We start from the raw sequence: 21,793 nt of genomic DNA, 5'->3' as shown, positions 1-21,793 counted from the left end.
ATCGTCATCGGGGCCGGATATCCTACAGCCTCAATCCTCAAGGGCTGTAATCGGCCCTAAAGACATAGGTTCCCTACTCCTGAACAAATCAGACACTGTGTGGGGCCCCTACATGGGCCCCAGTGGTGACTCAGTCAGACTTTAGTTCTACAGTAGGCCAACGACCCCTGCATACAAGAGGACTTTACTTCCAGGCCTGACATGAGCTCGGGCCTCCTAGTTGTAATATGAAATTATAAGTGTGGGAATTACAATTTCTTCCTAAATAATTTCATTTTTGTGTAAGTGAATACCGCGTCGCTCGAAATTTTATTCCTGATAATCGCTGCGCTGTTTTTGTCCGCTTGGGGTCACCACTCGTGATTTTTAAGTGGGTGTGTTCTTTACCCTGAATTGAGTGTGCGACGTTTTCAGTACATTTTAAGATGGCGACGGTGCATCTGAGAATCGGGGATCTAGTGTGGTAAGATATGCATTTTCTCTGTAACAGAAGTAAGAAAATCAATTGCATTACTGGTGTTATATTGTATAGTGTAGTTGTACAACGCCTGTGTGGGTTTTTAATCGAAATTGTCTGGTTAAGAGTATACAAATGCAAACATATTACTTCACGAGTCAGCCCAAACAAATGCAAGCTGCCATAGGCATAACGTTAGCTGAACTGTTAGCCAAGTGGTTGACTGGTTAGCTGTTTTAGCTAGCTGGCGTCGCTTGCCACAAGTTATTCTAGGATTTAATTATGGCCTATAACGTGTCGAAACGCAGGGCTAAAGCTGCCACCTTCCATGTGTTCTCACGGGCAAACACTATCTACATAGGTTGCCGTCAAGAGAACTTCTGAGTGTCACATCTGAAAGGAACAGATTGCTTCTATACCTTATCTCAAAATGAAAACGTTAACGGAAGCTAGCTTAGCCAGACTGCTGCGTGTACAAAACTTGGGAGAAACTCCTATGAATTTAGCTTAAAATAATATACTGGAGGCTATGTTGTTGGTGTTGGCTGTTGGGGGATGTATGATCCATATGATTCGCGTGCAATTTAGAACATTATGCTGGGGATGCTTGCAGTAGACATTCTAACGTCACATCATACTACTGTCCCTGTGATCTGTTTTAGGGGGAAGCTGGGACGCTATCCGCCCTGGCCTGGAAAGGCAAGTTCCATTTGACCCATCAAGCCAGCTGCTCTTTGTTATTCTGAATTAATGTCTTCAGCGGGCTGACCTATTTTTAATTCTGGTGTGAAATTGGCATTTGATTTCAAAACCACATCTCGTATAACTGTGCCTTCTGTTGTTCTGCAGGTTGTCAGTCCACCAAAGGACTTGAAAAAGCCAAGAGGCAAAAAATGCTTCTTTGTCAAGTTTTTTGGAACTGAAGACCAGTAAGTAGAAACTTTAAAAAATATATAGCCATTGTTCCATGAATGGCTGCCTTGTGCTATGTTTTTATTTTTGGTTCCTGATGATGATGATGATGATGTCTGTGCCGTTACGTAGTGCCTGGATAAAGGTTGAACAGTTGAAGCCCTACCATCCCCACAAAGAGGAGATGCTGAAGTCGAACAAGGGAAAGCGCTTTCAACAGGCTGTCGACGCCGTAGAGGAGTTTTTAAAGAAGGGCAAAGGGAAAGAGCAGGTAAGTGTCGTCTGTCTTTCCATCCACACCACATAAACCACTTATGCTCTCATTTCATCTCAATTTGAATGGCAGTAACGATTGCGTGGCACAGGTGACACATAAGAGGGTGGATAATGTTTGTGTTGTCAGTGTAGAGAGTTTCTATAGAGGTGAGCTGAGGAAAATTTACTCCCAAGTACTAAGGAAAAGTACATTTAAAAAGTACTTGAGAATTGAGGAAGGAAAAAATAGTGAATGTTCTGTTTTGGTGTAGATCATATAACAACCATTTCTTAAGGAAGAGATGCAAAGGCACCCTTCTTACCCATCCATGTATTTTAAAAAGCCTTTGCCTTGACATTGCTTTGTCGCATTTAAAAGCTTAACCTGAGCAGCAGCAGGCCATGTGCAGTGGCACAGACGGCCATCTTCATTGTGTTTCTATGAAGTTGCCTTACTAAACAAGTTATCCCTCTGCTGCCCTACAGCACAGTAATTTACTCTTGCTTCTTGTACAAACACAGGGTTCACACAGCAGCTCGGACGACAAGAAGTCTTCAGACTCGAAAGGCAGGAAGGCGCCTGCGAAGCCAATGAAAATCATCGAGGAGGATGACGAGGATCTGTTCAAGGGAGGCTCGTCCGACAAAGTGAGTGCTACACGGACTGCTCATGCCTGGGTATTTTGCTTTGGTAGCCGGGCTATTGTGACTGGCCAGGCAAACCATCTACAACATGTCTCCACGGGGGATGCAAAGGGCGTGTCTAGCTTGTCTTCATGAAATGCCTCCTCATGCTACTTATCGAAGTTTCAATTGGTTAGGATACCTGTTCCCTTACTCACATGTTGACTGAACTGGCGCATAATCATCGGTGGTGCAAGACTTGCAGATACAAAGTGCACAAACACAAATACTGTATCTGCAAGTATTTGTATTTGTACACTTTGTATCTGCAAGTGCTGTATGTTATGATTATGTCCTCGGTTGTAAGTCGCTTTGGATAAAAGCGTCTGCGTCATGTACTCATTTCCTTAAACATACCCCATCAAGCCGTTGTTCAAGTTCCCTGTTTAGGGGTCATTTGAAATGTTATAGATGGTTTGCCTTCGAGACTAGCGACTCGAAAAGACATGCAGGCATAATAGCCAGGCAAATCCTTTGGCCTGCTGTGCAATTCACAGGAGTGGAGTGGGGTGGGGTGGGGTGGGGTTGGTTTGGTTTGGTTTGGTGGGGGTGGCGTGGTTTACATGGTCACATGTTTACTGGGCTGGGAGGGGCAGGTGGCTCAATGTGTGCTGTGCATGCAGTCCAAATAGCAGCAACAGGTTTGCCTGAGTGAGCTGCATTCAAGATGCCATTTGTCCAGCGTGTGTGTGTGTGTGTGTGTGTGTTCCAGTCTGATTGCCAAAGACCCCATTTTAGCTGTGACTGGTTTTTGCTGGTGTGTGTGGTATTTGTGGGTTGTCTCATCAAATCATGACCTCACAGACTGCTGCTGCTTGTCCTAATTTGCAAATGGTACTACAAAATGCAAACAGACGTCATTTTTTTCTGTCAATGATGCTTTTCATTTTATTTTTTTATGAACATATTTTGAATGGAGATGCCTAAGCCCACAGACGCATCAGGTAAATGTGTGTCTCCCTCCCTCCCTCTCTCTCAAAGGAGTTAACAGACTCTGATCCAGAGCCTTCGTCCGTCCAGCGTCTGGTTGCAGGAACGGTCTCAGGATTCAAATGGGAGAGCAGTGTAGGTGACACACCTCACCACCAGTTTGCTTTGCCTGCCCTGCACCTCTCACTGACTGTCCTGTCTCACACACAATATGTTCACTCTCTCTTATGCACTCTCTGCTGATGTGCTGTTTTTGTTTTGGCATATACTGGCTTTTACTTGACGTTTTGGCTTACTCTCTGTCATGAGACGGCTAGTATTTTCAGTGCATAGCATTATAATCGCTAAGCACAGGTGGTAGACCACCGTTCCCCTTCAGTGAAGTGTTATTTTTTCCGCCACTTTGAATATTGCTGTGCCTATATCTTGCTGGTTTTATGAGGACTTAATTTGTAATTTCCTCTCATTGTTTGCAATATACAAGCATCTCTCTTTTTTTTGCCCAATGCCCCTGCTTGTGCCCATTTTTGCATTTACACAACTCTCGCTCTCTCTTGTCATGCACACACACATGCAATTCCTCTTTTAGGTCAGAGAGTTTCTCTGGAGAATAGTTTCCAATTTAACTCTTTTCCATTGTAGCGAGTAAAGGACGACCCACATTTTCACCATTTTCTGCTCAGCCAGTCTGAGAAGGTAAGCTGGAATGTCTTTGCTGGGCTGCAACATGCTTTTTTTCTGAGTGTGTGTCTCTCTCTTCCTCTTTTTTGTTTATTCACGTTTTTGTTTTACTTGACGTCACTCATTTTTTTTAGTTGTCTTCTTGGGACGTTGCAAGGAATGCTCAGTCTCTTTTTTTGCCTTCCTTTTTAACATCTTCCCTTCCTTGCAGTGTTCACATGGGTGATGATTATTATTAGTTTGGTCATTTCAATGCTCCACTCACCCCGGTGTGCAGTGACTCACTTCTCTATCAATTTAACTCAGTTTGTAGAAATTTCAAAATCGACAAGTTAAGTGATGTGTGTTATGGCGTGGGCCCTTACAATATGTTCGTTCATCCCTACACTTGCATGGTGTGGGCTGGTGCTATGTTTTTTTTATCACCAAAGGGACAATATGCACTGCTCCCTTTTTCCCCTAGCACAGAAATTCTCCCATTCTATTCTTGTTTGGAATGATGCAGTAGAGTGTTAAGGCTAACATATAGTCCAGACAAAAGACCGTTACAAGCCGCCTTTTTGTCTCAAATGCTGAAATTGTGAAGACCTTGATGGTTTTCCTTCCTGATTTGGATGAGAGAAGGGACAAATTCAGTCATATGGTGTTCTTTGTGTCCTGCAAGTTACTGATTGTAAAGCTCACAGATATCCATGACCGTTTTAGTCATCATGGGATAACGAAGTTGCATGAACAAACAAACATGCAGTTCAGATGCCGGCTAAGAATTGCATTGGCGCTAATTTCTCATTTTCTTACGCAGCAGGTACTGCCTGGACTATGAGTTTTCCTTAACGATGAGTCGTAGTGTTGCTACCAAAGGACCATTCTCAAATATGGTCATGTGTGTTCCTATGTGTCCCTGTCCCCTCTGGCCACCTCAGTGCTGTTGTGTCCATGGTCTTCCTCCTCCTCCTCTTCCTCCGTCTCCCTACCTCTGTCTCTTGCCAGCTTCAGTATGCCTATTTGTATTAAACCAGAAACACGGCGTAAGCAGCTATGACGCTAGTAATCAAACTGTTTTGAAATGCTCTACAGAAAGCCGGCTAACTAGGTGTACTTGTAGTCACTCGTTTATACTTCTGTTCGTGCACCACAACAACGTTTGTCTCTCTGTCTCTCTCTCTGTCTCTCTCTCTGTCTCTCTCTCTCTCTCTCTCTCTCTCTCTCTCTCTCTCTCTCTCTCTCTCTCTCTCTCTCTCTCTCTCTCTCTCTGTCTCTCTCTCTGTCTGTCTCTCTCTCTGGTCTCCTCCCACGTCGCGCCACAACCATGGCCTCTGTCTGATCTGACGGCTACACAAAGCATCTGGTTGGCCTGATAACTGCTTTACTGCTCTTCTCCTCTAACCGCCACTCCTCCTCGTCTGGCTGCCTGGCTGTCCATTCGACTGGCTCTTACAAGTACTCTATCCCTCAGGCTCCTTTATCAGATCAGACCACTCCGCCCCAGATGACAGAGGACCAGTACACAGGCCGGCCAGATAGCAGTCTCTAGGCAAATGCCTCTCAGCCCTCCCGGCCGCCTGCCTTGGGACACACTAGCGCTCTGTCTTGCTTACTTTGCCGTTGCCATCTCAACCTCCAGTAAATCGGTTAAATTGGACAATGTTTTAGGGTTGAGCTTTGATTGAAGAGGAATAAGGGGCACTTTTACTGGTGTATGATGTCTTGCAAAAAAAAAACTTCATCAAAGCCTCGAAACATGTTAAGAACTGAACTGAACTGCACTGAAGCTGTCAAAGTATGGAGGCCCTGGGAAGCGCTATCTCTGATGTCTGTTTGTCTCTGTGTTTTTGCGTGCGTATGTATGTGTGTGTGTGTGTGTGTGTGTTGCATTGTTGATTGAGCTTCCCATTTCTGTGATGCAAATCAATAACCGATGTTTCTTGTCTCCCTGTCTCCATGCAGCCTGCTTCGTCAATGGAGCCCATTAGCAAACGTCTGAAGGTCGTCGAGGAGGTGAGTTAGCCAGACACAGAGCTGTCATACCAAAAAACACTGGGCACTCACTGCTGGGCATTCAGTGCCACATCCTATCCTATTTGGCCTCTTCTGGCCTCTCTTAGGCAGACCAGAATAGTGCTGTTTTGATCTCTACATTGTCGTTACGGTTTGCAGTGGGGGAAAAATTTAGCAGTTTGCCACCCGAATTAACTTTCTGGTTCCTGAATGCTCAGATTGTCTTTGTGAGCACATTAGTCATTTCAAGATTAGGTGCGGGAATGGGCACTGGCTTGGTTCTCTGTCGGCCTGAACATGCTTTTTCAGAGAGCAGCACCAATATTCACTCTAGTACTGACTGACTGGCTTTGGGTTTTATCTTTTCAATTCTTACCCAGTCGTTGTGTTTGTGTGTGTGTGTGTATGTGTGTGTGTGTGTGTGATTTAGGATACACGGTCCACGTCCATCCAGGCGGCCGACAGTACGGCTCTCAACGGCAGCATCACACCCACAGATAAAAGGTAAGCAGCAATGAAAGGGGGAACATTTTTGTGGGCTTTTTGGCCTTAAGGACCGTGTGAGATTAGACAGGATATGATTGGGAGAGAGAGATGGGGCAGGGCCGGGAAATGACCCCGACCGGACTCGGACCGGGGTCCCCGTGTGCAAAGTAAGTCCAAATTTGGGGGGCTTAGCGCGAGATTGACTATTATTCAATTTTTGTCTGTCACTCAATTTATGTTCTGATAAGGACAGGCTTTTTATGATGAAGAGGAGGCCTCAAAAGAAGTTGAATCAAGCTTAATGGAAGGGGCCATTGAGGACAATCGGCAGCAGTATCCATTTGAATCAGCATTTTTTTGTTATTTTTTTATTCTGTAGTTGGTTGGTATTTTTAGTAATATGTCAAGTCTCTGTGTGTGTTTGCATGGACTAAGTTTTCTCCATCTGTTTTCTTCTGCATTTTTAACGGTAGTGTGGTGCGGGCGGTTTTGAGCACTTCTCCCTGTACTGCATCAACAGCGGGAGCTCACTGCATCATATCTTAAGGATGCAGAAGTAGCTTTAAGTTGAATACAAAATAAGTTGTGCCGTTGGGCCCAAAAAAAAATGAATATGCACATATTAGTTCAGCATAAAGAGAAGAAGCTGGCAGCTGGTTCTCACTCCACCATGTGAGTTCTGTAGCACTCTTGACAGCAATAGGACATTTTCTCTCTGACGGGCAGTTATGCAAGTCCTTACATTTCCATTTCCCAAATCACTGTGTGTGTGCGTGTGTGCGTGCGTGCGTGCGTGCGTGCGTGTGTGTGTGAATACTTAGTTTCTGATATAATGTCTTTGACCTTACGCCACTGTTTTTCCTCTTTTTAACAGAATAGGTTTCCTTGGCCTGGGGCTGATGGGTAGTGGTGTGGTGTCGAACCTCTTAAAGATGGGACATGTCGTCACCGTCTGGAATCGCACAGCGGAGAAGGTGAAGTGAGAGAGAGAAAGAGGGAACCGCACTGCATGCAGCGATTTATTATTCATTTGACAAAAGTGTGCAAAGAAGTCAATACTGACGCACAGTTGCACAAAGACGTTTGTCTAAACAGCTGTTTGCGATCAGCCTGATCCGCATGGCACACTGTGTTTTTTTACTAGTTCAATTGAAAACATTTCAAAGAAAATGCAGCAAGTTATCTTAAGTGAATGTTCAAACAAGTCCTCTCAAGTCACGCAACTTTTCCATCTATGTCCTGGTATATATTGAAACTTTCATCCGTCACCCAAAGCTGTTCTTGCCAGTTACTTGTGTTGTGACTGTGTGCATGCATGTATGTCGGGGAATCTTTTTCAAAAGCTTGGCTTTTGGCTGTTGTCTGTTTGTGTCTGTTGACTAAAACTTCTCTGTCTCTGTCTGCTCCTTCTGCAGTGTGACCTGTTTATCCAGGAGGGTGCTCGGTTAGGGAGGACGCCAGCGGAGGTCGTGTCCATGTGTGACATCACGTTCTCCTGCGTCTCGGACCCAAAAGCAGCCAGAGATGTAAGTACAGCCCACTATTGTACTGTACCCACTACTGACTACTGTACGTCAGTGACTACTGGTGTGACTTTTTTTTTTTTTTATTCTAGTCACGTGTCGGCATGTGGCTTTGTCCAACATAAGACCACTATATAGATTTCCACTTTCACTTGAAATTATGAAGTTTAAGTGAAGTGTCATCTGTCCATGCCAGGTTACAGCCTTTGGGATACATGCTAATGTAGGAAATTCCCCCTCGCCTTGCAATCAACAATGGTCACAAACTTAACTCGACGGGCCTTTTTGGACCAATCAGCCTTTTTCTCATGACGTCAGACACCTTCAGTTCAATACATTCCAAGCCGGTATAAAAGGCATCCGGTGGAGATCACACCGCACTAACGATTAAAAGGTGCCAAACATGAACAAAAACTGTGGAAATGGATATAAAAATGTCTGCACTCTAAAATCCTTTTTTGTTCTTTTAATTGCCAAGTTTTTGGTTCAAGACCGCTAAAGACAGACAGAAGGCTCAGGCACAAACACAAGTCAACTGTGGTGGCATACACAAATATGAGACACTGTTTTCTGCCTGATACTTCTCTAAATGGAACTTGTTTGGTATCATTGCGAAAAAGGCAAATAATTCATCCTCATCTGTCGACTCCCCATGGTTTGTATTCACTTTAGCATAGTGTACTCCATGTAGAAGTTTGTCTTAGAGCAATCCGTTGTAAACATTCCTTTACTGCTTTGTTTTGTCACGTTTATGTTGATCATTTTAAATGAAAAGGTGTGAGGTGAATTTTTACGTTCTCTGCAGGGGAATTATGTAATGCATGTGTGAGTAGTGTATGTGCTTTAAACGCCAGCTCTCACATGTTTCTCATACGCCTGTGTGTTGTTAATAATATGGGGCTACATTGACATCAGTTGCAGATGACCCAATGTAACCTTCACAGAGGAAAGTACAGTAGAGGGGTAGCTTTTTGGTTCACTCGACACTTCTTCACACAGTATTCAGCTTAGTTTGTCATTTTCGTGAAGGGACGTTAAGCTTCTGCAGCCCGTGTTCAGCTGTCCGTTTGCCTCGAGTCAAGTTTTTTGTAATGGGCCGCTTTTCCACAGCGCTTAAGAAACTTAGCGCATTACAGTTGAGTGACTGGTGGGATGGCCGTTTCTCTCTCTGACTGTCCTGATATGGTCTTCGTGTGCCCCCTGGATATACCTTATCATAATGCACAGCACAGCAGCATGCAAAATGTGGCGCTGCTGACTTTTCTTCTTCCCGATACTTTTTCCTTCTGTGCTCCTCTGTCTAATTTTGGTTGTACTATGGGCTGTGATTTATTTAAGCCCTAAAGTACCATAGTTGTACCCATGAAGTTGTATCATGCTCCTCTCATGGTATTTTAGATAAGTGGTTTCCAACTTTTTTGTGTGTCACGTACACTCCAAGGCTTTCTTTTTTTTATGGACAGGACAATGAGCGGTAGATGGGAAGCGAATGGGGAGGGGTCGGCAAAGGTCCCGGGCCGAGAAATCAAGTCTGGGTCAGCCGCATGGCAGGCTAGCGCCCTCCCGGATGGTCACGGCAGGGCCCACCCTAAGGCTTTCTATCATATCATGAGTAACCCTCATGCTCTGTATCTCATCCCCTATCTCGATGTGAGCATGCTCCATACATTTTTTTTTTCTTATTCTTTTTAACCCCACATACTCCCGGCAGTGTGCTAGTGGCGCCCTTCCCTGGTTGGAAATCACTGTTTTAGACCACCTTGATGTGTATCATTGATGTCGTACCGGTAATGTGTGTAATAAATATGATCTGTGTTTGCATCTTTTTTCCAGTTGGTTTTGGGGCCTAGTGGTGTACTACAGGGAATCAGACCTGGCAAGTGCTATGTGGAGATGTCCACCATAGATCCAGAGACGGTAGCAGAGCTCTCACAGGTAATGTAACGACTATCGTGTCACTGGTGTATATTTGATTTTACGCCTGAGATCTCTAAGGCAACTGGACTGCTATCATTTAAGTTGCTGGTGTGTATTTACTGTATGTTTATGACCTGATTGACGTCAGACTGACCTTCAACAGACAAGGTCTGTAAACCCACATTTTATCAAATAAAGCTAATCTTTGGGGATTTGTGTCAAGGCAAGATGTTGGAAAAATGTGTTGGTTGATTACTGTGATAAGCCTTTTTCATAGATTTTCTGAACAAGTCTGCATTTACAGCTGCCAACAGAGTTTCTGACTTTTTATTTGCATGCATATTTATTATGAGTGTCTTTAATTGGCATTCTGATACACGTTTGCCCTAAACCTAGGTACCTCTGTGTCTCACCCAAGTGACCTTTCCTTGTGGTGCCTTTCCTTTGTTTACCCTCCCCCCACGTTTTAATCTGTGTCAGTATATAAAAAACAGCTAATTACTTTTATTGTTTTTGTTTGATATGGTGTGAAATTTTTCCCAGTCTTGACCATGATATAGCCACTTTTCTTTATTTTGCATTTAATCAATGAAGGAATTACTAATTAAAAACACCAATTAAACAAACAAACCCTTCCCCCATCTCTTTCCCCCATCTCTCTCCCCTCCCCCAGGTGATCACGTCCAGAGGCGGCCGCTTCCTTGAGGCGCCGGTGTCGGGTAGTCAGCAGCTGTCCAACGAGGGCATGCTGGTCATCCTGGCGGCGGGGGACCGCTCCGTCTACGAGGACTGCAGCAGCTGCTTCCAGGCCATGGGCAAGACCTCCTTCTTCCTCGGTAGGTGTCCTGTCCATGACCTCCACATGGTCATCTCACACACTTGTTTAGGCCATGAGCAAGGTCTTACTCCTCCTTGGTTCCTCGTGACCTCCTCAACACCTCAGACTCTGTTGTATTAGAGACTTCAGGGCCATGGGCAAGACCAGGGCTCTAAATTAGCAGTACCCAACCGGCCAAATGCTGGTGAAATTTCACTTTTGTGGGTAGATAAGACCGTATTTGGCTAGTAAGATTTTTCATCACTAGCCAAAATGGCTAGTATATGTTAAAGTTAATTTGGAGCCCTTGGCAAGACCTCCTTCCTCTGTAGCGTTTCAGAGACTTTCGCTTTACTGATATCTTCAGGTGCCTTTAGTAAAAGTGGTGGGCCTGGAAGAAATAGCTGTCATTTTGTTGAGTTGATTTTGTTTGGGAATTGTTTGTGGCTTGAGGAAGAAGACACAAAAATATGCATGCACTTAAAATGGTGACTAAGCTGGACTAAGCTACAAACTCTAACCAATGTAGAAATGAAGGGCACAGACCAGAAACATCATTATTTTAAAAAGAAATAATTGGGAGGCCATCTGTCAGACTTTGTTTCTTCTTCAGCCTGCTCCTATTGCCTGGAGCTCAGAAGGTTGTGCTGACTGTGCACACTCATGGTTTGAGTCTTGAGTGGGTGGTACACACTTGCAGACTTCAGAGTCTACTGGGCTGTTATAGTGCAGTCAGATGGACGATCTCAAGTGCATTTTTGGCTTGATGCTTTAGTGTCCCTATTGACCTCAGGTCTTGAGGATTGAGGCTGCAGTCTGAGGGGAGCATATACTGTAGACTGCACTGTAATAGTATAGGACTTAGGAGAGTAGTTAATGCACACTTATCGAGCAAGGCGTTTGTCATTATAAGACAGCTGCATGTACAATGGAATTAGATTAAATGGCAAAGCCACTAAGGTGGAAGGGGAAAGCATGGTAGAGAAAACTGAAAGAATATATGCAAGGGTGTAATGCATAATCATCTATGGTAAGTGTGAGCAATGTACAGAGGTTGTCAGTAACGCTATTGCACCTCTGTATGAGGTAGGCACTGCAGACTGTAGGTGTTGCAGAGTGTCCGGGCGAATACACTGGCCACAACAAGATGGTGCAGCAAGAGTGATATGAGCGTTAGAAGCGACCAGAGTATGTCCGGTAAAAGCAGAATGCAGACTTTGCAGTAGGTGGTGTTGCAGAATGAGGGATGGCAGAACACGATCAGCAGCAGCAGTGAGGTGACGAGAAAAAAAATTACACCACAAAGTTAGTTAGCAGCAATGAAGTAAGAGCATGACTTTTCTGTTTGAGGCTCGGTTCCTGAGATCTTGTCTCATATGAAAGTGCAGTGTTTCCCATACATTGAGGAAACTATGGCGGCCCGCCATAGTTTAAATTTGGCCGCCATAGTTTACGAAAATGTAAAAAAAAAAAAAAATTTTTTTTTTTTTTACTTTTTAAAAAATTTTTTTTAACGATATCCGTTTTTGTTCAAAACGATTTGAATTACGATTTTGAATTTCCTTCGCATTTCCTCCTGGAGTAAATACATCCTATAGACTCTGTATTGGTTAGATAAGTAGTCCCACGGTAACACAGAATGAGGGGAAAGCATTAGGAAGTGACCGTAAGGGTATTACAGTTGATTCATGTGTGCACACGTGTAACATCGGGTGAACATGTGCGCAACGATGCGTTATGACACGCAGATATGCGAGGATCTTCGTCCAAATCGCTAGTCGCATGCATCATCGCTAACTGCGTTTACATCGCGTGCCGCGTAGGGAAATGTTAGGCCTAGTTGTTGACATGTATGGAATTCACTTCAATGTGTGCTGTTTCTTGCTTCAGTTGTGGACAAAACGATTGACCAAACTCACAATAGAAAGCCTTTGCTGTGCTACTGTCCCAGAGAGCTGAAAAAAAAAACCTTCATAGAAGAAGTCACACTTAACAGAGGTGTTAACCAATCCAATGAGTTCTCTCATTGCTCTCTCTCTCTCTCTGTCTCTCTCTCTCTCTCTCTCTCTCTCATAGTAGCCTACTATTTACCCATAACAAATGGTGAATTTCTGAGCCCTTGTTAATTTGTAGCCTATACAACTGAAGGCATGATAATGCTTCATCATATTTTAGAAATAGGGCCTCTGTGCCTTTTATATACCAAATGTTTATCATTTTGAAATTGTTTCAGTTGTTTATGACTTGTGTATGACTGAAATTATCTCTGCATACTATCAGTGCTGCATTGCTTTGTAAAGATAGGCTATTCAACACACTTTAAAAATACACTGAAAAGATACGGCGATAGTAGCCTACTGAAAACATTTTGTTCATAATAATGGTGATTAATAAATGGTGGTCTTAAATTTTCATACTGACATCCTTGAATTTGACTTGGTAGATCACGGCAGACCATCAACTTCAAAAGTAGATCTTGGTTAAAAAAAGGTTGGGCACCCCTGCTATAGACAGAACCACAAGTGCTTGAAAGACAGGGATCAAAAGCCTAGTCAAGTTGTTGTAGTTTACTTGGGTTTGGGAGCAATATAAAAAACCTTCAGAGAAGGGACAGGGGATGAGTTTACTAACACTCCCTAGGCTTTGTTTTACAGTTGTAATTTAATGAGTTTGGTGACAGACCTTCATTGACACAGCAGAGGAGACATCGGGCTGCATATAGAAATTAATGTGTAATGAATGTGAATATAGACATAAATGTGTAATATGTTGTTCAGCCCTTTTAATGGGAGGAATTTGGAAAAAAACTGGCCCTGTGACCAGCACCCCTCATGTAGAATGTGTACGCCTACAGATATGTGTGGGGGAAAAGGCATAGCCTACCCTCGAAGACCCTTTTTGTCTATGCGTTAACAATTTCACAGTGCTCTTAAATTCTTATCTCTGCTCCTATTTTGTTTTATTATTGTTTCCCAGACCCCTGCATGAGGGACGAATGAAACTGTGTTGTAAACAGAAATTATTCACTGTACTGCATTTTTGACAATGACAATGTACTACTATTATATACAAGTCATGGGTAAAATCTTATGTAGCCTTATTTCTCAAAATATAAATGGCTGAAATATAGGCCCAGGCCTACAGTTTCTCCATGCGCCAATGTCATACTGTAGTCATTGTTTTGCCGTTTTGCATTTACGCTGCAAGAACACCCCCCCCCCCCCCCCCAAAAAAAAAGGCCCGTGTGAGAAGACCCCCCAGACCCCCCACCCCGGACAAAATAAACCCCGGCTGCCCCCATAGTTTCCAAAATTTCTGTGGGAAACACTGAAGTGCTTTTTTGGAGAGAACTGTTCCTGTGTGCAAGGCCATTGTAGTGTGCCCATATGGCAGTGGTTTCCAATTATTTTTCTCCAAGGGCCAAATTATGTAGAGCAAGTGAGGCTGCGGGCCAAAGCAACGCCCTAACCCAATGCGACAGACACAAATTGGATGTCTGGACAGAGAACAGAAATTTTCGCGTTTCCGTTTTCCCTTCTTGTCAATGTCTCTCTTATGAGACTGTTGGCATAAGATTTAACTCTCTGTGAATGCTTCGGAGAGATCGTCCTCTGAAATGTTAGTGATCGAAAATGACACATTTATGTTTTAATTTCCCTGTTCAACATCCCAATTGCAATGGATGACAATGGAAAGAAAACTGGTGAAGTGGACCCGTTTTATTTCCATTGTCTTCTGCCCTGGGCTGGAAGCACAGAGAAGGTTCGAGTGCAAGTGACTTCCCTTTTGCAAATTTTGACCTTTGACTTCTTCCAATTTTGAGTAGACTTTGAATGACATGACTTCATGAACCTACAAGCACTAATAAAGGACAGGAGGGACTAGTTAAACTTGCATGTACACCAGAAATGACCAAAGCGACTGGAACGATAGAAATCACTTTCTCAATGCAGTGTCTGTGAATTGAGCAACCACAGCAAATAGGCTGAAGTCTGTTAATATTATGTTAATATGAACTATGGAATTGCAATTTTCAGATCTTCGAATGTCCCAGGATGACGAGCCAGAGCTGCTCTGTGACTAGCTAAATCAAACATGTCTATCACGTTGAGGGCAAATAATGCAAATCCATGCCGACGCAGACTACTTATTCGCTTTGGTCGTTTCTGGTGTACACACACAAACTTTTAGGCCATCTCCGCCAAGTAATCTGCAGTACCGCTGTGTGTCATTGTGTTGGACAAAGGGAACTTGATGTGGCTGCAGCAAGCAAGACCAGCTTGACTCAGACCAGAGTGCAGCAAACTCTCCCCAGCTGGCCTGGTGGCAGCAGCTCAAAAACTAGGACATGCTGAACATCTCACGAACATCTTCGTGTTTTAAATTTGTGAAAATTTGACCTTTTATGTCATCTCTGAACAGATGGTCGTGAGGCATTTTCTGGTGCTGATGCTGTTGTTCCTTGTTGTCATGATGTGGTGTAGATTGGGGTGTTAATGTTTTTTCAAAATCCAAAACTACATCTGAATGCAGATGCCTGTTCTGTGGAACGAGAGGTCGGCACACTGCCAATTGAGCTCCAAAAACAAACGTAATGTAATTCATTAAATGTTTCAATGATGATTTAATGAAATTAAGTTAATTTATATCGCAATTGGTATTGTGTAGACCTCTCTCCATTTTCTGACACCTGCAAAAAAACGTCCTGTGGCTGTGCACACCCTACCGGAAACGGTCGTGAAAAGTTCTGACCTCTTTATATGTTTAATTATACAGTATGTTTTGTCCTCTTTATTTATTTTATATATATATATATATATATATATATATATATATATATATATATATATATATATATATATATATATACACGTACCAGAAATGATGTCGCTTTCGCAATAATGCCCTAGTGTTTCTGAACCACATTGAGGAAGTTGTTCAACTGTCAAATTTAAGCCCCACACTGATGGCTGACATTTTGTAAGTTTTGGTGTACACCCGACCAAAACTTTGGTTTGGCATTGTTGCAGTGACTGGTTCGAGACAACACTACATTAACCTACTAGCAAGACACTGGCTCATTGTTTGTGTTGTGACCAAAAACTTTTTGAACAAATATTTGATGAAAACTGACAGATCGTTTTAAATGATTAAATCCTTGAAATCATCTCGTCTTCCCTCCAGCTGTCTCCCTCTCTTTGTACACACGTGTGTATTTATATTTGTATGTTTCCCAGTGAGCAGGGGAGGTGTGCCATGTGAATAATGCTGCTCAATTTCAACATGCAGTTGTAATGCTCACGCTACCCTGGACTTGTCATTATCTGAGATTTTTTTTTTTTCTTCAGCCTTTTCCGAGATCATGGGGGCAGGTGTTTGTTTACATTTCAAAAAAGATCTTGATGTATTCCCAATAACATCCAAAAGGTTATGCAACATCAGACAACTAGAAACCAGTGATACCTTTTGGTAAAATATTTGGAGTAGGCCTTTGTGAAGAATTCTTTTAATGTAGACAAAATCTGCCCCCATTAGAATTGCTCAGATCTCGGAAAGGGCTGAGCCGAAAAATGCAGCATCACAGGTTACTGACAAGTCCAGTGCAACAGCATATTGAAAATGGTAGAACTGGTCCTTTTAACCTCATTGTTGTGCGTGTGTATGTGTCCGTGTCTGCAGGTGAGTTGGGCCACGCTGCACAGATGATTCTCATTCTGAGCATGGTGCAGGGAAGCTTCATGGGGGATGTAATCTAACACTGTGTGTGTTTGTGCGTTTCCGTCCCCCCAATGCAGGTGAGGCGGGCCACGCTGCGCGGATGATGCTCATCCTCAACATGGTCCAGGGCAGTTTCATGGCCACCATAGCGGAGGGGCTGACCCTCGCCCAGGCCACCGGCCAATCGCAGCAGACCTTCCTGGACATCCTCTGCCAAGGACAGATGGCCAGCGCCTTCCTGGACCAGAAATGCCAAAGTAGGTTGAGGATCATTCGTGGGGTAAAGTGGGTACTGGACAATAGCTGCTGTCACTAGCAGCTGACTTAGGGGGGTGGGTATTGGCACGATTCAATTCACATCATTATGCACATACCATGTTGCGATTCTATCACGATGCATTGCGATTCTATCGCGATGCGTTGCAGTTCATGTACTATCGCGATGCATTGCGATATTTACTTCTTACAGCTGTCAGTTGCTGTGTAGCATTCTTATCAATTCATTTTATTGAACCATTTTGGCATATGGGAGAGCTTCCATCACAACAGAAATATTACCTACTCTCTACTGCTGAACGAAAATGGACCAATGGCACATTCAGTTTTATCATTATTAAATAATTGTTTGTCATGAATCGATGCAGTATATCGCGAATATAAGTATTGTAATGCATTGTCATGACGATTTTTTGCGCACCCCTACTGCCGACCATCTGGGTGTCTGTGCGGGGACAGTTGACGTGGTCAAAGAGTAGGCCTCACTGTCACATCAGAGGAGTGCACTGCAACTTACCTGTTGTAAAGTTTCAACCCAAGGCACTGGTAGACATCTCAAGGAAAATCTCTGGATTTGTGTCGAGAAATAATGTTGAAGTGGTGACTGAAGCAGCTTTGCACTTTTTTGTTAATGTCTTGAAGATGTTTAATCCTTGAAACGTTAAGACATTCTGCCCTATACCAAGCCCTCTCTGACTGAATAGATGTGGCACCAAACCTTGGTCTATGCAACAGGATTAGTTATCTTAGGATGTGAAATCAATGGCACAGACCAACATCTCACCCTTTGCCTTTCACATCCTAACATCTCACCCTTTCCCTTTCACATCCTAACATCTCACCCTTTGCCTTTCTTCCTCCAGATATCCTCCAAGGCAACTTCAAGCCTGACTATTACCTTAAACACATTCAGAAGGACCTGCGGCTAGCCATCTCCATGGGAGACTCCGTCAATCACCCCACCCCAATGGCAGCGGCAGCCAATGAGGTAAGGCTTCCCGTTGTAGATGTATGTCGCGCTATACCAGTGCTTCTCAACCTTTTTTGAAGAAACGCCCCCATGGCCTCATCATAAGCCTTCCACCAGCCACATGACCTCATCATAAGTCTGCCAACGCCCCCCTTAGTATTGAAAAATAAAATGGACTAATGCCCCCAAATGGGAACCAAGCCCCTCCCCTTGTTGGCTGTATCCTTCCCACTAAGCTGCATGTTTCTTTACATTACATTCAATGACATACGTGACTTTCTCATATGCATTGCCGTCCAACAACTACAGTGTGCGAGAGTAACCCGTTCAATTGCCATTTAAAAAAAAATAAATACCTGCACCACTCTCAAGGAACTGGTGTAGGGAGCCATGCACATGGTATTTTGTTACAGTCCATGTTTGAGGAGTGTACATGGGTTTCATGATCTATTGTAGGTCAGATGACTAACTTGGGCAGTCATGGGTAAGCGGTTAGGCCGTCAGACTTGTATCCCAAAGGTTGCCGGTTCGACTCCCGACCCGCCAGTTTGGTGGGGTGAGTCATTAGCCAGTGTTCTCCCCCATCCTGCTCCATGACTGAGGTACCCTGCGCATGGTACAGTCCCGCCACACTGCACACTGCACTGGTGAGGCATAAATGTAATTAAGTTGTGTGCAGTGAGCACTTGTGTGCTGTGTCACAATGACAATGCGAGTTGGAGTTTCCCAGTTGAGCCTTCACTTCACTTAAAGCGATGGTTCGGAGTAGAATCACCCTAATGCCATTTGAACCGTGACACCCATCCACCTTTACACCCGAAGTGTTTTCTGCCGCAGACTTACATCAACAGAGTTGCCGTGTTATTCGATGTTTATTCCGGTTAGCTTGACTCAAGCGCATATGGATACTGGGCACCGTCTCCAAACTTTCCCCACAAAAATAACATGTCATTACACCAAACTTCTGCAGTAGCACAAATATGGTCTGTACTCACGAAACGAAGCATTTGGAAGTTTGGAAATAGTCCAGGAGTTTAGTATTATCAACACAAGCTGAATAGCTTCTCTGCTGCTAAAGCTGTGCCAACGTTACTTCCGTCATATGAGACAAGCCCGTAAAAGTCTTCAACAAACTTCCAGACGAGAGTGTTAAAAAAGTTTTCACTGAATTGTGATTAAGGCTTATATTTTCAAGGCAATACTTAAAAGATATTTCAAATCTTACCTACTATCAATTAGACAAGGATTTTCGTTATCAATACTGATGCTGAATTCACTTTTCATTGTGCATATTATGAGCTTCGTTGAGGACTCTTACATGCTTGTCTTAGATGACGGAAGTAACGTTGGCGCAGCTTTAGCAGCAGAGAAGCTATTCGGCTTGTGTTGATAATAATAAACTCCTGGACTATTTCCAAACTTCCAAATGCTTCGTTTCGTGAGTACAGACCATATTTGTGCTACTGCAGAAGTTTGGTGTCATGACATGTTATTTTTGTGGGGAAAGTTTGGAGACGGTGCCCAGTATCCATATGCGCTTGAGTCAAGCTAACCGGAATAAACATCGAATAACACGGCAACTCTGTTGATGTAAGCCTGCGGCAGAAAACACTTCGGGTGTAAAGGTGGATGGGTGTCACGGTTCAAATGGCATTAGGGTGATTCTACTCCGAACCATCGCTTTAACTTGTTTACCGCGCTTTATCTGACCTTTGTATCCAGTGTTATACAGTGAATGCCATGTATGTTGCCTATTTACCGGAAGTGAAAGTCATGTGCACTTCTCAAGCCGTGGTCTCCAGCATTTCTGTGACTGAGAGCTACTCATGGGATCAGAATTTGTATTAAGGGTTTTCTGTTGTAAGGACATTTTCTGCATACACTCGGTGGCTTTTTCATGGGTTAGTGTGCTTGGGATTGACTTAAGTGTCTTTGGCACTTTCATGAAAGTTACAGATATTCCCCCCTTGGCGATTTAATTATAAATAACATTTTTACACGAGATATGTCTAACTGCATTACGAACCCCCCCCCCCCCCCTTTTTTTTTTGACAAATCGCACCTTGTTTGTTACCAATGGTAAGAAATAAGATTGTAGTCACACACACACTGAACCATGAAAATGCAACACATTAATAATAATACACAGCAGCATTCTTCTTAATCTTATTAAAGTAAGACATCTGCACTTTCTCATTGTGTGCTTGTTCCTTTGCAGGTATATAAGCGTGCGAAGGCACTGGACCAGTCAGACAACGACATGTCAGCTGTCTACAGAGCCTACATCCACTAGACCTCGACACAAGATCAGCATTTTTGGACCATTTTTTCCCCTCTTTTTTCCTTTTTATTTTTTGGAACGTCTCCCATTTTACCTCTCCTTTCCCTTCCCTGGTCTGTTGGATTTTTAAAGGTTCTCCTTTGACATTTGGTTGTGACTTTGCCAGGCACCAGATCATATTTTTCTTCCCATGTGGCTATGGGAGCTCAATAGCAGGCTACTGTGAGCGTTGCACTGACTTTGACATTGCTGCCCCTGAAAGCTTTTTGCCAGGGTGATTCATTTTTTTAATTTTCTTTTTTTTTCTCTCATTTGTGATGGAAAGAAACAAGTTGACGAGTTGTAATTTTTATTTCATTTTGTTTTTCTTTATTTTTTTGGGCTGAACCACACTGCATCTATTTGTTTTGTTTTTTTAATTATTTATCAATGGTAGCATCACAAATTTAAATATCTATATTTAATACCAAGTATGTTGTTTGCAACGAATGTTCCATAGATTATTAAGGCTTTTTTTTAAACCATTTATTACTTTGTTCATGGCTGGAAAAGTAAAAGCACCAAGTAAATACCTGTGCATTGCCTTAAAAATCAGAGCCCAATAATAATAGATATATTTATTTATTTTAATGCTGAGGATTCAAATAGTTTTATTTGGTGCATTTTGCCCAACAAATGTTTCTGCATCACTGTTTTGAAAAAGGAAAAGTGGTGGACGGCTGTAGGAAGAGAGATTCCAATGCCTTATCACAAAATGATATTCTTTACGATGCAGTGACGCACACAAATGTGAGTGAGTTTATTAGTGTAAAATAAAATAAAGTGCAAAAGCCTTCCTGTATGGAGGCTGTAAAGGTGGAATAAAACTCTTATTTCATAAGTAGTGAGTGAGGTTGTAGTGCAGCAGAGCATCAAGGGTGACAAATGGACAACATGCATGATTATCTAAATCAAGCATGCAGGTGTTTTGGGTTGGACAGATGGATTTTATTCCCTAGTCAGTGGTCAGTGGATATTTTCCCTTTTAGAGACAAACATGCATCAATGAATGCATACTTCTGCCTTAATCTTTTGGCGTAGTTTCTTTTTCCCCTTTTCAGTTTGGTGGGTGGGCTTTGGGTACCGTGCAGTGGAAGGGTGTAGGGTTGGGTTATTTAAATGCGAATATCATAAAACTTGGAATTCATATTTGTCAGGGCAAGTACTGTGACGTTTTATGTTTTATCTGAATCCACATCTAGCATATTAAAATATTTGATTTTAATGCAAGCTTCGTTTTTATGTCTGAAGACGACCATGTTGGAGGAGAATTTGGTTGTTAAAATGACCTTAATCAGAGATATTTGTGTTGCCAAGATGAATGTGACTGAGGATGCTGAGTGTTTTTTTTCTCTTCTTGCTTTTGTTTTATTTGAATGATGAGCAGCGAGGAAAATGTGTACATAGCCCCCATTGACATGGTTTAATTATTTAACAAATGTGCAAGGGTTTTTATGAACCTTTGTTTGGACTCCACTGAGATTATTAATCAGCCGCTATGTATTGTAGTTTGTTTTCTTGTGTTAGAGGTCAAAACCCTGTAAATGGTTAATTAAGATGTGCTTACAGACTTGCTATTGACATGTACAAAAAGAAATCAAGATTTCATCTTTCACAACTTGTGTAACAGATAATGCTGTTCTAATCTGATATTTATAATTTGATGTAAATGTGAAAATGTTCTCTTTTTTGTGAAGTTCAATGACTTCTCATCTGATTAAACAAAACAGTGATAAACAATATTGTCGAGGTGTGGTCGCATATTTACTCTATGATATAGCAGAGAGGTTTTATGATTAAGACCAGCTGTGGCTAGCTGTCAGAAAAGACCAACACAGAGCCTGGCCCT

At 42.8% G+C, this 21,793-nt stretch overlaps 1 protein-coding gene across 3 annotated transcripts; it reads left to right on the top strand.

The window, feature by feature from the left end:
- The first annotated feature begins 387 nt into the window (after positions 1-387).
- On the top strand, positions 388-21,684 carry glyr1 (glyoxylate reductase 1 homolog (Arabidopsis)). Of its 3 annotated transcripts, XM_063186831.1 has the most exons (16): positions 388-463; positions 1,120-1,156; positions 1,307-1,386; positions 1,502-1,640; positions 2,147-2,272; positions 3,290-3,373; positions 3,881-3,934; positions 5,867-5,917; positions 6,348-6,421; positions 7,278-7,377; positions 7,819-7,929; positions 9,760-9,861; positions 10,517-10,679; positions 16,456-16,635; positions 17,518-17,642; positions 19,843-21,684. In XM_063186831.1, the coding sequence occupies exons 1-16, from the start codon at positions 426-428 to the stop codon at positions 19,915-19,917; spliced, it is 1,539 nt and encodes a 512-aa protein (XP_063042901.1). In that variant the 5' UTR covers positions 388-425; the 3' UTR covers positions 19,918-21,684. The 3 variants fall into 3 exon arrangements, with proteins under 3 accessions (XP_063042901.1, XP_063042908.1, XP_063042915.1); XM_063186838.1 differs by lacking the exon at positions 3,881-3,934; XM_063186845.1 differs by lacking the exons at positions 3,290-3,373; positions 3,881-3,934.
- The last annotated feature ends 109 nt before the right edge of the window (positions 21,685-21,793 follow it).

The sequence above is a fragment of the Engraulis encrasicolus genome, chromosome 2, assembly GCF_034702125.1.
Source record: "Engraulis encrasicolus isolate BLACKSEA-1 chromosome 2, IST_EnEncr_1.0, whole genome shotgun sequence".
NCBI classification, from domain to species: domain Eukaryota; kingdom Metazoa; phylum Chordata; class Actinopteri; order Clupeiformes; family Engraulidae; genus Engraulis; species Engraulis encrasicolus.
The sequence above is the reverse complement of the archived record's forward strand: the minus strand, read 5'-3'. Positions and strand labels throughout refer to the sequence as shown.